At 30.2% G+C, this 15,555-nt stretch overlaps 1 protein-coding gene across 4 annotated transcripts; it reads left to right on the forward strand.

The window, feature by feature from the left end:
• The first annotated feature begins 1,725 nt into the window (after positions 1-1,725).
• LOC106064609 (uncharacterized) lies at positions 1,726-15,145 on the forward strand. Of its 4 annotated transcripts, none has more exons than XM_056010955.1 (6): positions 1,726-1,879; positions 6,085-6,148; positions 6,282-6,632; positions 7,221-7,301; positions 12,349-12,462; positions 13,663-15,145. In XM_056010955.1, exons 2-6 carry the CDS (start codon positions 6,097-6,099, stop codon positions 13,731-13,733), a joined length of 669 nt encoding a protein of 222 aa, XP_055866930.1. In that variant the 5' UTR covers positions 1,726-1,879; positions 6,085-6,096; the 3' UTR covers positions 13,734-15,145. The 4 variants fall into 4 exon arrangements, with proteins under 4 accessions (XP_055866930.1, XP_055866934.1, XP_055866933.1 ...); XM_056010959.1 differs by having other exon boundaries at positions 1,727-1,879; positions 13,666-15,145; XM_056010958.1 differs by lacking the exon at positions 1,726-1,879 and adding an exon at positions 2,063-2,221.
• The last annotated feature ends 410 nt before the right edge of the window (positions 15,146-15,555 follow it).

Below are 15,555 nucleotides of genomic sequence, written 5' to 3' on the forward strand. Positions count from 1 at the left end.
CATTGAACGCAATTTGAATGTGTGAAAGTCAGTGTGTGCGTATATATACATTTTACCTTTACCGTCTTTCTCCATTCCTCCCTTTTTTTGCCTTCTTTAGAACCTCTCTCAATGGCAGGTCTGTCCATTCTTTTATGTTGTCCTCCCATCGCTTTTTCTGTCCGTCTCTTCTTCTTTTTCCTGGTACTTTTCCCTGAAGGAAGGTCCTTGCGAGGCCCATAGATCTTGTAATGTGGCCATAGGTTTTAAGCTTTGGCCTTTTTACAATAGTTAGCAGGTCATCATGGGCTCCGATCGATGCAGTAACCCTGTCTCTGATCTCCTGGTTTGTGATGCGGTCTTTGAATGTGATGCCTAGGATCCTTCTGTAGCATCTCAATTCCATTGCTAGGATCCTCCTCTCCAGCTCTGCATTCAACGTCCACGACTTGCAAGCAAATAAAGCATATGCGTATATATATCTATATCTATATCTATATCTATCTATCTATTTATATATATATCTGACAAGTATCTTTACTTGTTTTCAAAGTACACTTTTTGAATGTAAATAATGATATATATTGAAATCATCCATTTTATATTATTATAATTTTTGCTTACTGTTTGTATATTTGTTTTAAGGTATCTAAAGTGTTTCCCTCAAAATGACTGAAAAATAATGATAACATTAAAACAAAACAAAAAAAAAAAAGAATGTTGGCTCTATTCATATTTTACGATATTTAAAATATTTCTTTCTTTCCAAAGGACTGAAATATGTTTTTCTGCGCTACTTTGTCGGCACTATTTTGTTCGCGATATTTTGTTGGGGAACCGTTTATAATACTAAAGAAATTGCTTTTTACATCGTTCGTGAAAACTTCAAGTCACATCACCCAATCACATACACAACAATAATTTACATTTACACCAATACTAAATTGTAAAAGTTTTTATTGTGATGTACCGCAATGCAACCGATTTTTCCCCCAACAAGTTTAAAGAAACCATAAGAGTTTGGCGGATTCAGGGGCGTCCTAAAAGTCCGAAAGTTCAGAATTCCAGGCGTCACCGAAACTTGAATCTGATATCCCTCAGTTTGGAAGCAAGAGCTTTCCACTCAGCCACCCCCCTCCTAATTGAAAAGCGCATAATTAAAGATCACAGTTGCCTAAGTAAAACTAAAATTAAGAAGTGCTGCAAGTAAAATACAAGTTTATAAATTAGTTTCCATAGTGCGGACTATTGACCTAAAATGATATGATTTATAAAAGCACTTCGCTAATCTGAATTCATTACACCGGGTATATAAATGAGCTTAATATTAATAAATTTTAATGATTCTTATGACAAATGTTAGATTTTTAGAACAGAACTAGATTTTTGTAGCTTTATTCTTTGGCATTTCATCTGATGCTAATAAAGTGCCACGTTTCTCCCTCAAAAGCTAAGGTCTGCTGGCTTTTCAGTGCACGGACCAGAGGATTTGGAACTACCCATTGATCTCGGACAGACAACATGCTGCACTACTTTCAAGAAGAACATATTTTTTTAGATATGTTTGTAATTTAGTTGTCGTGTTTGTGTTTGTAGTGTTATTACAACGCCTTCAGACTACATTTTGTTTTTCAACAGTGCTTTATAACTTAAATGTTTATTATTATTAAATGTGGGAAACAAAAGTTACCCCAACCAATCCCAGTGAAAAGAAATCTTAGCTACGCGACATGAGAAAAGCACAAACACACAATAGCGGCCATTTTTCTTTCCGTGTCATATCGGGTTTTCCCTATCTTATTTGTTGCTTTAAACTATTATAATACTTTAGGAAAAACAAAGAAATCAGAATTAAGTTACGATATGACATGAAACTAAATTTTAACAGAAAATTCAAAATGTAAGTTTAAATATTTTTTTTCTTTTATACATGTAGATTTATAACGCTTTTTATGAAGACTCTGGATTTCATTTTGTAATAAAACTCCGTCGTGTATCAATACTTTGTTATGTATTTTTTTATTTTTTAATTAAATGTACAATAATGGGAATTTCTTGAATTCCGATAATTTAAAGATGAGTGTAGTGTTTCACAAGACCACGGTCACCCAATTGCGAATAGTATATTTTCCCACATTCTATTTAGACAAAGCCGTTGTTCTCATGGGTCTTTTTTTTTTCAGTTTTCTTTTCGTTTTATCTCCCTGTCTTCTAGATCTTCCACACGTAGCATTTATTTAGGGTAAAGATTCTTTCCTCTATTTAAGAAAGTTTAAATAAAAAAGACTTTTACAATTTTAAAACTGTATTGTGCATACGTCAATGTGGGAGTTGTATGGTAAATTAAAAGAGGGGAGAAGTTAATAAGTAGCCTAATATTCATTTTTTTTCCTGGTAAGAAACAATGTGACTGTATTAGGCACTGCAAGAGCAAACGGACATAGATGTCACATAAGATTAAAATGTCATAGGGAAAAAAGTAGAATTTTCACTTAAACTTTTTTTTTTGATCTACAATAAATTCGTTCGAATTGACTATACCAGTATTTATTTTTCAAAGTCATTCAAGTAGACGTAAGCTAGTAAACACGTAAGTTAAAAAACAATACCGTTAGTTAACACATACGTTAGTAAACACTTAAATAATTAAACACATACGTTAGCAAACATATTAGTAACTAAGCACATAAGTTAGTAAACACATACTTTTTTAAACACATAGGTTAATAAAGACTTGAATTATGTAATATATAAGTTAGTAAACAGATAATTTTTAAACATATGTTTATAAACACTTAGACATATAAAACACATAAGTTAATAGACACTTAATTTAGTAAACACATTGGTTATTAAACAAAAAAGTTAGTAAACACATAAGTAAGTAAACATATAAGTTTGTAAACACTTACGTTAGTAAACACATAAGTTAGTAAACACATAAGTTAGTGATCATATAAACTTGTAAACAAAAAATTAGTTAACACAAAAGTTAGTATACACACACGTTAGTAAACACATAAGTTACTAAACACATAAGCCAGTAAAAACAATGAATGGAATGCAATATAGTAATATGTAAAGAGAATTGGTTTATTTGATTTATAGTAGTAGTGATTCTAGTGGACGTGTACCATCATTAGATATACCAGGATATTTTACACATTACACAAAATATATATTTATACTATACTGTAGAATGTAAGGCGTATGTATGTATATATGTATGTATGTATGTATGTATGTATGAATGTATGTATGAATGTATGTATGTATGTATGTATGTATGTATGTATGTATGTATGTATGTATGTATGTATGTATGTATGTATGTATGTGCTGAACAGAAATCAAAACCGTTTGACCAATCTTGATAAAACTTGGCATAAATGTTCCTTGGGTACTAACGTAAACCGTAGTGTATGTACTGTAGCCCTAAAACAAGCAAAAGACCCTCAAAAAAAGTTGACCGACTCTATTATTAAGGCATAAGTTAATCGATCTAGGCCATGTTTAACATGTATAAATCGAAATGATCTAGTTCTCGATCTAAGTTTTAGAACTACATTTTGCGTAGATAGTTTGTTACTTTGACACATGAAAATACAAATAATAGATCATTGATTTCATTATTTAATGAAATTAACTTTTAGGTTTGTTTTTAAAGGTATTTTTTTTTACATAAATTCGTTCCTTATATCTGCGAATTTAGAATTCCTGACGTACATTTTTTCATTAGACAATACCGTAATGTTACACCTCTTTCTATTCCTAAGTCTAAAACTCTAATTCAACTCTAAGATGATATAATTTCTCTTCGCAAAGATAGTGTGAAGAAACAAGTCCTTTTACGTTTACGTTGACCACACAGTAACTGTGTCACAACAGATAGTTTCATACTTTTACACATGAACATACTAAGTATAGTCTATTTATTCTAAATTTTAATCAAATATATATAAGCATACAAGCAAATGTTTTTATTTGAAAAAATGAATTGAAGTCGATAAGCTATTTTGATATTTTGATAGCTCCATTCATACTATTTTACATTCACGCATTCCCGCATTCGCTTTCCTTTTAAAATTATTATTTCGTTTAATTGTTTACAAAGCACTCTCAGTTACTATATCGACAGTGATACCCAATTATTACCCTCGGGTAATTTATGTCTAGTCTATCCTATAAAGTAGAATATAAGGCGTATGTATGTATGTGCCGTATAGAAATCAAAACCGTTTGATCAACCTTGATAAAACGTGGCATAAATGTTCCTTAGGTGCTAACTGGGTCCGTAGTGTATGTCTGTTACCCCTAAAACAAACGTAAGGCCCCCCCAAATTTTTTTTTACATAAATTCGTTCCATATATCTGCGAATTTAGAAGTCCTAACGTACTTTATAACCCCATTCATCTATCAAAGCCAACATCTAAGTCTAAACTCTACAGTCTAGATCTAGCTCTAATTCATGATCTAATTCAAAGAGGAAAGATCTACTTTATATTTAAACACATGAACATACAAAATAAATTCCATTCATTTCATATTTTAATCAAATAAACGCTCAAATGTGTGTTTCTTAAGCAAATGTTTTGTTGACATGCATTTAAATAAGCCCATCATGTATCGTTCACACCGCCATGTAAACACACTATGATTGGACAGGCTACATTAGGCTCAATATGGGCGATATGACATATACTAATTTACAATAATTAATAAGCTTCTTGAGCCATTGAATTCACTCTTATAATAGTAGGTCTACATCTATTATAATAGTATTTAGACTCTAGATCTAGATCTAAATAAAGTTTGACCTACAAGCTAATGTTTTATAAAAAAAAAATAATTTTGGTCGATTAGCTAATTTGATATCTCTTTTCATACTATTTTTTAAATTCACGCATTCGCTTCGTAATGCATTATTATTTCGTTTTATTGTTTCCAAAGCACTCTTAGTGTGACTATATCGACAGAGATACGCAAATTAAGACCCGCGGGAAGCGGGTATATATATATATATATATATATATATATATATATATATATATATATATATATATATATATATATATAGAGAGAGAGAGAGAGAGAGAGAGAGAGAGAGAGAGAGAGAGAGAAAGAGAGAAAATATATATTATATAGGCCTACAAAAAATATAATCAAAATTTAGGCAATGTCTGAAAAGTTTATTTAATTGAGTTTTCTAATATTATATACATTTCGCAAAATAATATTTCTATTATTTTTATGTTCAGATATTTAATTATAAAGTCAATAAGAATCGCGTTATGGAAGATGTTATACAATCTTTTTTTCTTCTTTCTAATTCTCCTTAGAGTTGAGTCTAAAACTCTTGGAACTAATAGGCGGATGTAAGCTTGCCTTCTTCTACATGTCTGAACAAACTTCTGTCTGGGGAAAGATCCAGGCAGATGTAAAATACTGCGCCCCTATTACCGATGGCTCATAGCTCAATGTGTTTGGATTAGAAGTGAGGCTAACGGCCGAACACATCGGGAAAACTTCTTCATTTCTTATCTGTCCAATTTAAGCAAATGTCCGCCATAAAAACGGTCCTTAAAAGAACGTTGTGTAATAGGGACATTTTCCTGCACTTATTCTTTATATTTGGAATCAAAATATGATCATTACAGTTTTCATTAAAACATGTAATTATTTTTCCTATTTGATTAGAAGTGAGGCCAACGTCTAGTCCCCCTTCCTTTGTAAGGTAACCGCTGACACGTTGTCTGGACGACTAGCAGCCCCCAACTGGGACATTTATAGTTTATCAGACATGTTTTTATATATAAATTTTTATTATCTTTTTATATTAATAATAAAACCACGAAGTCCTAATATTTCGAATAGTATAATCTACTGTATCAAAAGCTCTAATCTAAAATTAAAAGCATATAAAATATAAACCATTAAGGTTTATTTATAAAACAATGAAAATAAATGCATTTGCAAAGAAGAATGAAAACTATTAAACATTATATATTAACGTTTATTACTTTTAAATTTATAAATAAATGTTGTTTTTTTTTCCTTTTTTTTTCTTCTATTGATAAAAACAATGTACACATATCTTTCATCAGATGAAATAGAAAATGCTTTTAACGCGAAAAGCAATAATACTTCTAATCTTTGTATTATTTGAAGGTACGTTTTTAATTAAAGTAGCTTTGTATTAATGGCATACTATTAGATAATTACTGAGCGTTTGGAATTTAGGATATTTTTCTTGGAAAATTGATTTGTATAAGATTGTTATGTCCTTTACTTCACACTTCAGAATCAGATGGCTATTGCCCTACTGCTAAAGAAGGTGAGACAGTAACTTTCATAGGAACATTTACACATACTCTTAAAGATCCCGTTGAAATAATATGGTCAAAGGAACTAATATTGTCAGAAGAAAGAATAGATTATACCTACTCAAGGTGCGATCGTCTCAGCGAATGCCTAGATTCAGAGGACAAGACACAAACATCCTTGGTATTAAAAGGCAACAACGTATACGAGTTTTCATTTCAAATCAAGAATGTAACAAAGGACGATTTCGGCTTGTGGAAACTGATGTACAGTGGGGTTTTGGTTTTAGAACATGGGGAACCTTTGTACACTTGTAATCTTGAACCGACAAGTAAGTCTTTTTGATATATATTTATCTTACGAATAGATTTATATATATATAAGATAGAGATATAGAATATATTTTAAATAATTTTCCTACTGTATACATATTTGTATGATGGTATTGATTTATCATATATGACACTGCAGGTTATTTCATATCATTAAGATATTTTAATACAAAAAGAACATTAACGAGTAAGAAAGAAAACAACATTTTATCTTTTACTGCTATATGACCTAGATCCAAGAAATAGTAATACTTTCATAAAGTTGGGCAATTTTTTTTTAAGCCAGTAGTAAGGCTATTCTAGATTCCTTACTATTCCAGTTATTACCCAAGGAACATTTATGCAAAATTTACCAAGATTGATTGAACGGTTTTAATTTCTATCAGAAGAATAGACACATATATACACTACATGCCTATACATATATAATAGCAGTAAAGGAATGAATGTTATTGTTTTTTCTAAATTGTTAATGTTGTTGGATATGTTTATTTATTTTACTGTTAAATCAATCAATCTAGAGACCTATATTTTAAAACAAGTATGAATTGATTTAATATTTCGTCTTCCATATTTTTATATTATAGTCAACATAACGAGCCAGACAGAAAGAAATGAATTTTATTTTTTAATCATTTCAAGCAGCATGAGCAAAACTCTACCATTGGGTGAGTAGGCCAAATGCTAAATTTAAAAATTACGAAAATATTATTTAGAAAAAACAACAACATATACATACACTCCCTACCACATAATAAACACGAGTTTGTCTAAATTTAAACTAAAAACTCCGTATTAAGTTTACTATTTAACACAGAAGCGGACATATCTCCAAGTAAATTATGACTTTAAAGAGAAGTTCAATTCCTCTCTTAAGCGGGATTTGTATGTTTGTTTTTTTTTTGTTGTTTTTGCCGGAAGCAGCATTTCAACACTTAAAAACTCTGCTCTTGAAAGTTTACCTTTTTTTTTGTGACCCAAATACATCTAAAAAGATTCATCGTCTTTTTGACAATAAATACGTTCAAGAGCAGGTCGATGCTGACTGACTGTAATTTTAAAGCAGTCACGATGATAACATTTAGTAAGCTTGTTTCACGGTTACGAAAAAGTATGCACTTGTTTAAAAAGTTCAATAATTCACATTTAGTACAACTGTACATTTGTATTTTAAATGTGATGTAAAACGCAGTTACATTAGTTAAAAATTATTACTGAAATTGGATCTTAAAATTGCTAACCCTTGTTGTAACGTTTAATTGATTACGTAAACAAATAAAATGCAAATTCAGTTAAAATGAACATAAAATAACACACACTCACACACAGTTACACTCAAAATTCTCTCAAACACAGATACATATACCAATTCCCATTTTATTTATATGTTGCCCTAGAAAGAATAAAGTTTCCCAACTCCTGATTTATTGAATTTTTTTTATTTTCGACACGCTGCCATTTTTTCTTGACCAACTCATCAATGCATTTTTTTCAATTAGGTATGTTCTTCTTTTTATTTTTCTTCCTTATACTAGAATAGCCATTAAGATTTTGGTTTAAAAAGTAAAAGAAGTGCGATTTTTCTCTAAAGGAAAATTATAAACAAAACTAGGTTATGTCTTTATCTAAGTGAAAAAATTCATATAACGTTGTGAATTAAAATATGTAATAGTGAGAGAAAACAGTTGCATATAGAGAAAATGATAAAGAGGATATAAATGACACGAAAAAAAAAAGCACTAGATTTAAATAAAGATGTATACCATATATGTTGCTATAATATTGTATTTCGGCATGACCATAGACATTTTCTCTTTGAAAAAGAAAAGAAAAATATATAATAAAATAAATAAAATATAAGCTTCTAGAATCATAATTTTTATGTTTTAAAATCTGAATAAAATATATCTATATATATTTTTTTTGGGTTTTAATTTTAGAAAATATTTCACATGTATAAATTAATCAGGTTCGATAATGTAAAGAGCTATCAAATTTTGAGTGTCAATATTTTAATCAAGTCTAACATACATTGGACTAATGGGACGTTAAGTCAAGATGATTGATTTAGTTTTTTTGGGTGTGTTAAAAAAAAAACAAATAAAACTACTGATTTTCATCTTCTACTTTTTAAATTGTGTCGTGACACAATATTATTCGTTATCTCCATCTAGTCCTGAGAGCCGGACACCTATCACAAATTGTGTATTTTGGCAGTTAAAGGGAAATTAATGTCAGTTTTAAGTCATTTAGTATATCAGCGCAGTCATATTAAGTATGGTTCTTACTAAACAAATTAAATATCTTCAAACTAAATTTCTGTTATAGGTCAATGTGTGAACATAATTTCTTCTCTGTAAAAAAGGAAATGCAATGTCCTTAATCTGCACTGAGATCAGACAAGCCAAAACAACAGTTAAACATTACATCGAGTCTTTTTTTCGCCAACGAAAAAAAAAGAAAGCGGATTTTTTTTCTTCCGTCACAATTCTTTGTTTTGTAACGGCCACCCAAAGGGGAAAAGACGCTATTAGTTGTGTGTAGCCTGACTGTCCGTCCGTCTGTTCCGTTTAGATCTCAGAAACTAGAAGAGAAAATAAAAATCAGACATCATGATATTTTAGATCATTCAAAGTTCTGATGCAACGGCTACATTTTCCTTCCCGAAAGTGAATCATCTAATTGTTTTAATTATATATGCAAGAATATATTTTAAAAAATTAAATTACACCACTTTTCAATGAAAAACTTCAGGGGAGGTAACTTTTTTTTAAGGGTAATAAACTTCTTCATTAATAACTCAAGCTTTATCATAGATTCACGCATTAGTACAAACAATTTGCATCTAAGGTCACAATGGTTAAAGTGTCAATGAATCATTATAAAATATATTTTTCATTTATTAACTAACTTATTGTATAGAATACTGATTCAAATGTTGTTTTTTAAAAAAAAGAATTTCGATACGAAATTTATTTTAGTTATAAGTTATGAAAAATAACGAGTTTTTTTTTATAGATCGCAGTTTTGACATATCCTCATTATCGGGGCTTAAACTTGACAGTCTAAGAAAGACTAAATTGAGACTAGATCTAGTAATATTTATAATATATATATATATATATATATATATATATATATATTATAAATTTATTGATAATTTGTACACATTTTCATTATTAAGGCAATATCTTCTGACAGTTTAGGGGTGCAGATTTATCAATTATGTAAACAATAGTATCACATTAAGAAATGAATCGGATACGGACAGCATAATACAACATTACCCGGTAACAAAAGGCCTACAATTCATGATCATAACATTGGCCCAGGTCTTGTAATTTTAAGATTTAACGTGTAAATTCATACGAGATCTAGTCTAGATATAGTAGATTATATGTCAAGATTCTATATCTAGTTCTAGATCTAGATTTAAACTTAGATCTAGACTTAGATCTAGACTTAGATCTAGATATAGACTTAGATGTAACTCTAAAACTATGTCTCGATCTTGCTAGATCTATCTCTAGTTTGTATGACAAAGGACAATGGAGGTATTCATTTTTATTTGCGAGTTGAAAGTCTTTTAAGTCATTTGTTCACAATTGTAGCTTAAAGTAGGTCAAGAATTTCTTCTTGTGTGATCAATTTATCTAATTTTATTAAAATAATTAATCTTTTTTTTTACTTGTATGGATAACGTTAATAATTATAATTTTTTAAAAAATATAAGTGTAAGCTAAATGAATATATAATGATGCTGTAGCTGAAGGGTGAAGCACTTGGAACCGGAAGTTCCTTGTTCGAATCCAGGTGAAAACTCTAGGTGGATCATTTCGGGGGCCGACTTCACACGAACTGTCTTTGTAATCATTTTTTTTTAAGAAGTGTAGTGAAAAATATTAGTTTGTATGAGAACATTTATAGTTGAAACAGTATTATGTTTAAGATATGATTACAATTTAAATAAATAAATTTTATTATTATTTTTTTTTTAATAAAGGCTAAGTTAAGAATAAAGGTTCCCTTTTTAATCCATAAGCACCCCTATACTTTTTGTGTTAAATGTTTATGTGTTTGTGGACTTTATGTTTTGCGGAAGTACGGGTATTACAAATGGATTTTGTAATAAAACTGTATTCTTTTACTTTTGCTGTATAAATATCATGTAGTTAAAACTGTTACAAATTATGAATTAAATAGAAAAAAAGCATCTATTTACATCGTTGAAAAGTTCTTTCAAGTCATGGAGTTTTTTTTTTCTTTTTTTTTTACATTTTTGTGTGTGCATTTTCTTTGTACATACTAATATTTATGAGCCACCGTACACCTAAAGCTCATTGGTATAGTTTGTGCCGAAAATTTTTAACGGGATTTACATTAGAAGACCAATAACAATGGAATTACAATGCGTTTGTTAAAAAGGAATTTACGGCCTGTAGATATACAGAATTTGATTTTCTCCTCTCTACAGATAATAAAGGTAGTTTTTTGTATGCATCTTTCATCGACTTAGCCTTATGGTTTTATCTGTTAAAGTGTTCTATTGCCGTAAAGAAGAAAATGTTTAAATAAGCCACGGAAAAGTGTGTCAACTTTACATGAAAACATGCATGACACTGTACAATTTGACAACTTCAACGCTGGGCCAGTCTCAATCAAACAAAGTAGCGCTTTAGCTCCTACACTATTTGACATCTTCTTTTGGTTTCTTTTAGCGCTAGAGACGTAAACTCCATGAAATATGAAGCTCATATCCGAAGTAGAATCAATGTAAGCTTTTTTAAACTGGCTCGAATTTAAGACAAAATGAAAACTGTTATTCGCTGAAGATGCTATACTCACCTCCCATTCTTATGAAGGAGTAGGTCCACAAAGGGCGGGGGGTAAATGCTTTGGCAGCTGCATATCAAGATTTCAGTCTTACAATATGATTCACCAAGACAGAAATTCTGAAACAACACGTCACAGAAGTACCCATGGCAAGTATTTAACATCACAACCTTACGGCGGAGCAGGAATTTGCCTACCTGTGACGAACTGTTGCCATCAGCATAAATTTAGACTTTGAAGTGACAAAATCGAAATTGGCAAAGCTTCTGCAGCATATTTTGTCAATCTTAAGATTCGGAGCATTGCTGGAAAAACAAAGTTCGAAAAAGAAAGTAAACGCTGATAAAATGTCTGCGTTGTGAGACTTTTAAATTCTTTTTGGTGGAAAGTTCCACCTGCTCTGTATTGAATCCGGCCCTGGTTTAATTGGTAGATGATCTCAAATAGACAGATCAGTGAAGAGCCCACTTCTCATTCTGGCCACGGAATAGAAGCATTTCCCTTGTCAAATGTTCATAAAGTCGAATTATCTAGAACATTCAGACAGTTCGGGGAATTACTTTTACGATCATTAAGTAACTAGAGCAGCACTTAGGCAAAAATTTAAAAAAAAACGAAATCCAAAAATGTTTGTAAACTTTGTTATGACGTTTGGCTTTCATTTTAAAATAAAATAGAAAATATAAGATAACTCGTTGTAATTTAGTTCACTAGACTAGATTACAATATTAACTTCTGTATACAATGTATATATACTCTACAATTATGTCGTATACAATAATTTTGTTACAAAGTCAGTAAGTGAATGCCAGTAAAATATATGTGCATCGAACTTGTAACTAATTATTCCATTTTTAAAAATGCTTCTATTTTTTGTTAAAGTACAATCTAAACAAGCAGACCCTAATGAAAATCACTGGTTTTGCATTGAGGCAGGCCTAGTTGGTGCCATCCTTGTGGTCACGTTGGTCATAGTCATCATGATGCTCATTGGTGGTAAGTAATTTTTTAAAGCTATATATTATGACGCAAACTTACACATAGACACACACTCTCTCTCTCTATATATATTTTAATTCTTTAAATGTCCATTGATATCTTGAGCTAGCCTTATACGTGACCTCTAGTGACCTCTTGAATCGTCTTTGCTGCACCATTGAATGTGTTTGCTGCGTGAATGAAATGGAAGATTCGAAGAAAACAAAAACTAGACTCTGGATGTAAAAAAAACTTTGAAGAGAAATGGAAAAGTATGTTAGGATGTCACAGCCGACTTGCGAAAAGAATTATTATAAGAGCTGTTTATTTTTTTTTATTTTTTTTTATGAGTGTCAAAAATTAAAATGGCACACGGTCCGATCTAGTTTGGGCATAATTGATCTAAGTGATTTTGCTACATATCATGCGCGGTGGCTGAGCGGTAAAGTACTTGACTTCTTAACCGGGGTCTGGGGTTCAAATCCTGGCGAAGACTGGGATTTTTTATTTCGGGATCTTCGGGCGCCTCTTAGTTTACCCAGCTCTAATAGGTACCTGATATTAGTTTGGAAAAGTAAAGAAGGTTGGTCGTTGTGCTGGCCACATGACACCCTCGTTAACAGTAGGCTACAGAGTCAGATGACCTTTACATCATCTGCCCTATAGATCACAATGTCTGAAAGGGGAACTTACATATTATGCGATGCAGGTTACTAATATTGTTCTGTAGTTTCCTAGATAATATCTTTAACCTTTTAAATAAACAAAAGGACGACGGCTTCTTTCCAGTCTCTCGTCTTCTTGCCCTCGATAAGATATTCCTGAAAAAGAATTTTAAACACTTGTGCTAGCTCGTTGCTTGGTTCTTCAAGCAATCTAGATGGAATACCACTATGCCCAAATGTTTTTTTTTTGTTTTTTTTTATTTTAAGAAAGTTAATAATTTTTTGGAATCCCTATTACTTGTGCATCTATACCTTTTATGTTTCCCAATTTTAAATTGAGAAATATGTCTCCTGCGGCTACGAATGTTGATGCACACTATTTATCTAGAATATTACATTAACTTCGTTACTACTATGTATTACGTTATCTTCACCTTGTTATGGAGCTACTTACGTTGTTTCATTGTCTTACGTTGAATGCATGACCATAGACTTTTATGTTATTCATATATATATATGTATATGCTGATTGTTTCTTTTTTTCTTTTGTAAGTAGGTGTCTACTGTTATAATTGGAGAAAAGGAAAAGAAAAAGCCGATGACAAATTGCCACTGATATCTTAAAACCCACTCACATAAAATCATTATCAAGATTCACTACACGATTTCATTCTCCGTAATTATTTATCTCGTTCCGTTAGTATCATTCGTTCTGCTTAATTTGTGTTTCAATGTTTATATTTTATATTGAATTTTAGGAGAATGCATGCTATATTTACACATCACAAATAAAAATGTATAAATCCCAAAACCAATTTAGTTAAATAGGAGTCAAATCAACTTTGGCATTGTCAATTAGGATAGAAAGAGTTAAAACATTTTTTTTTATTATGAATGTCTTACTATCTGATAGCAATTATACTTTTAAAAATAAAGTGTTAAAGATCTTTTTGAGTAAATATGATTTTTCAATTAAATCTATGTAAGCTATCGAGTGTTATTTTGTTCAATATCTACTACACCTATCAATGCCTAGAAATGTTTAGGTCAATTTATTTTTTAATTATTGTATTTATATCACTTTTCTTTCATTACAATTTTGTAAAATTTTCTTGCTGTATAAAAGTATCCTTAGTGGGTTTTTTTCTCTCTAAGCATTTTTTTCTGCGTCACAACTTTAGCATTTATGATAAATATTTGATATGGAAAATATCTATTTTTCAGGAAACCGAGGCTTAATAACTAGCCATTTTAATATTTGAAACATTTTAATTATATTTGGATATTTAAAAAGACGACATAATGCCGAAAGTGCTTGTACACACAAACATCACATGCACGCGCACGCGCACGCACACACAAACACATATTATATATATATATATATATATATATATATATATATATATATATTAGTTGTGATATTAATATGAAATGTCTATTATATAATAGCAAGTTAAATAAAACATATTTCGACTTCAATTCTTGCTAAACTTTTGGTCAAATGGACACATCCACATACTAAATTGAAAAAAGTTGCATTTTCCACCAGTGAAAACTATTGGGAAAAATGTCAAACATTGAGTTAAAGGAGTAAACTTTTTTTTTTAATAATTGATTTACTGTTATAATGGTAATCTTTAAAAATTTATTGTAGATGTAATGTATTGGTTCCTTACACATGTATATTATTGTTTTTCTAAGATGTCTATGTTCTCAATATTGCTTTAAGAAATAAATCTCTTATTGAAGTATATAAATTAAACAAAAATATAATCATATGTTATAAATAACTACAATTAATGATTTGAATAATGATGATATAATAATTTTACATAAATGTTACCAAAAAAATCTTTAACTGTGTGTATTAATGTCAGGTGCAAACAGGTATTGCAGATTAGTGTACAACTATTTCAGCTTGTTTAATACATAAAAAGTGAAATAAAAACACCATATATCACAAGCAGAATACCCATTCATAAGCTGTTATTGGAGAATGAAATTTTATTTATACAGTAAACAGAAGAAATACATTTTTGTGTGTGTTTTTTGTTTGTTAAATAGACAACCTTGAAAAGTATTGTTTCATTCTTTTTATTGATGTCAACATTGTTAAACTTAATTGTTTAAATTTCCTTGCTAATTTAGCTGACCTGTTTCATGTTGACTAGGATGTAGGGAAGAAAGAAGACTAGTACGACATTCTCTAGGTTGAAAGCAATTAAAATTTAACTTTATCTTAAGTGATATCACACAAACTCAGAGGCAGCCTACGAATAAAGATGCATGGAGAAAATATCCCGAATGACGCCTTAGGAAAAAAAAATCTTACACTACGTCAAAGAGGCTTAGTTATGGAAAAAGGATGTTTTTTTATAGATTTGTTTTTAAAGCTTTCATTGAATGAAGTCATTAGAATAGTGTAAAAGGAAAAAAAAATCAA

The sequence above is a fragment of the Biomphalaria glabrata genome, chromosome 14 (genome assembly GCF_947242115.1).
Source record: "Biomphalaria glabrata chromosome 14, xgBioGlab47.1, whole genome shotgun sequence".
NCBI lineage: Eukaryota > Metazoa > Mollusca > Gastropoda > Planorbidae > Biomphalaria > Biomphalaria glabrata.

Bases quoted from the DNA above. Each gene is read 5' to 3' on its own strand.
- LOC106064609 (XM_056010955.1), top strand. From the start codon at position 6,097: ATGCTTTTAACGCGAAAAGCAATAATACTTCTAATCTTTGTATTATTT. The intron at 6,633-7,220 runs GTAAGTCTTTTT...TTTATATTATAG, and splicing joins TTGTAATCTTGAACCGACAA to TCAACATAACGAGCCAGACA. The intron at 7,302-12,348 runs GTGAGTAGGCCA...TTTTTGTTAAAG, and splicing joins GAGCAAAACTCTACCATTGG to TACAATCTAAACAAGCAGAC.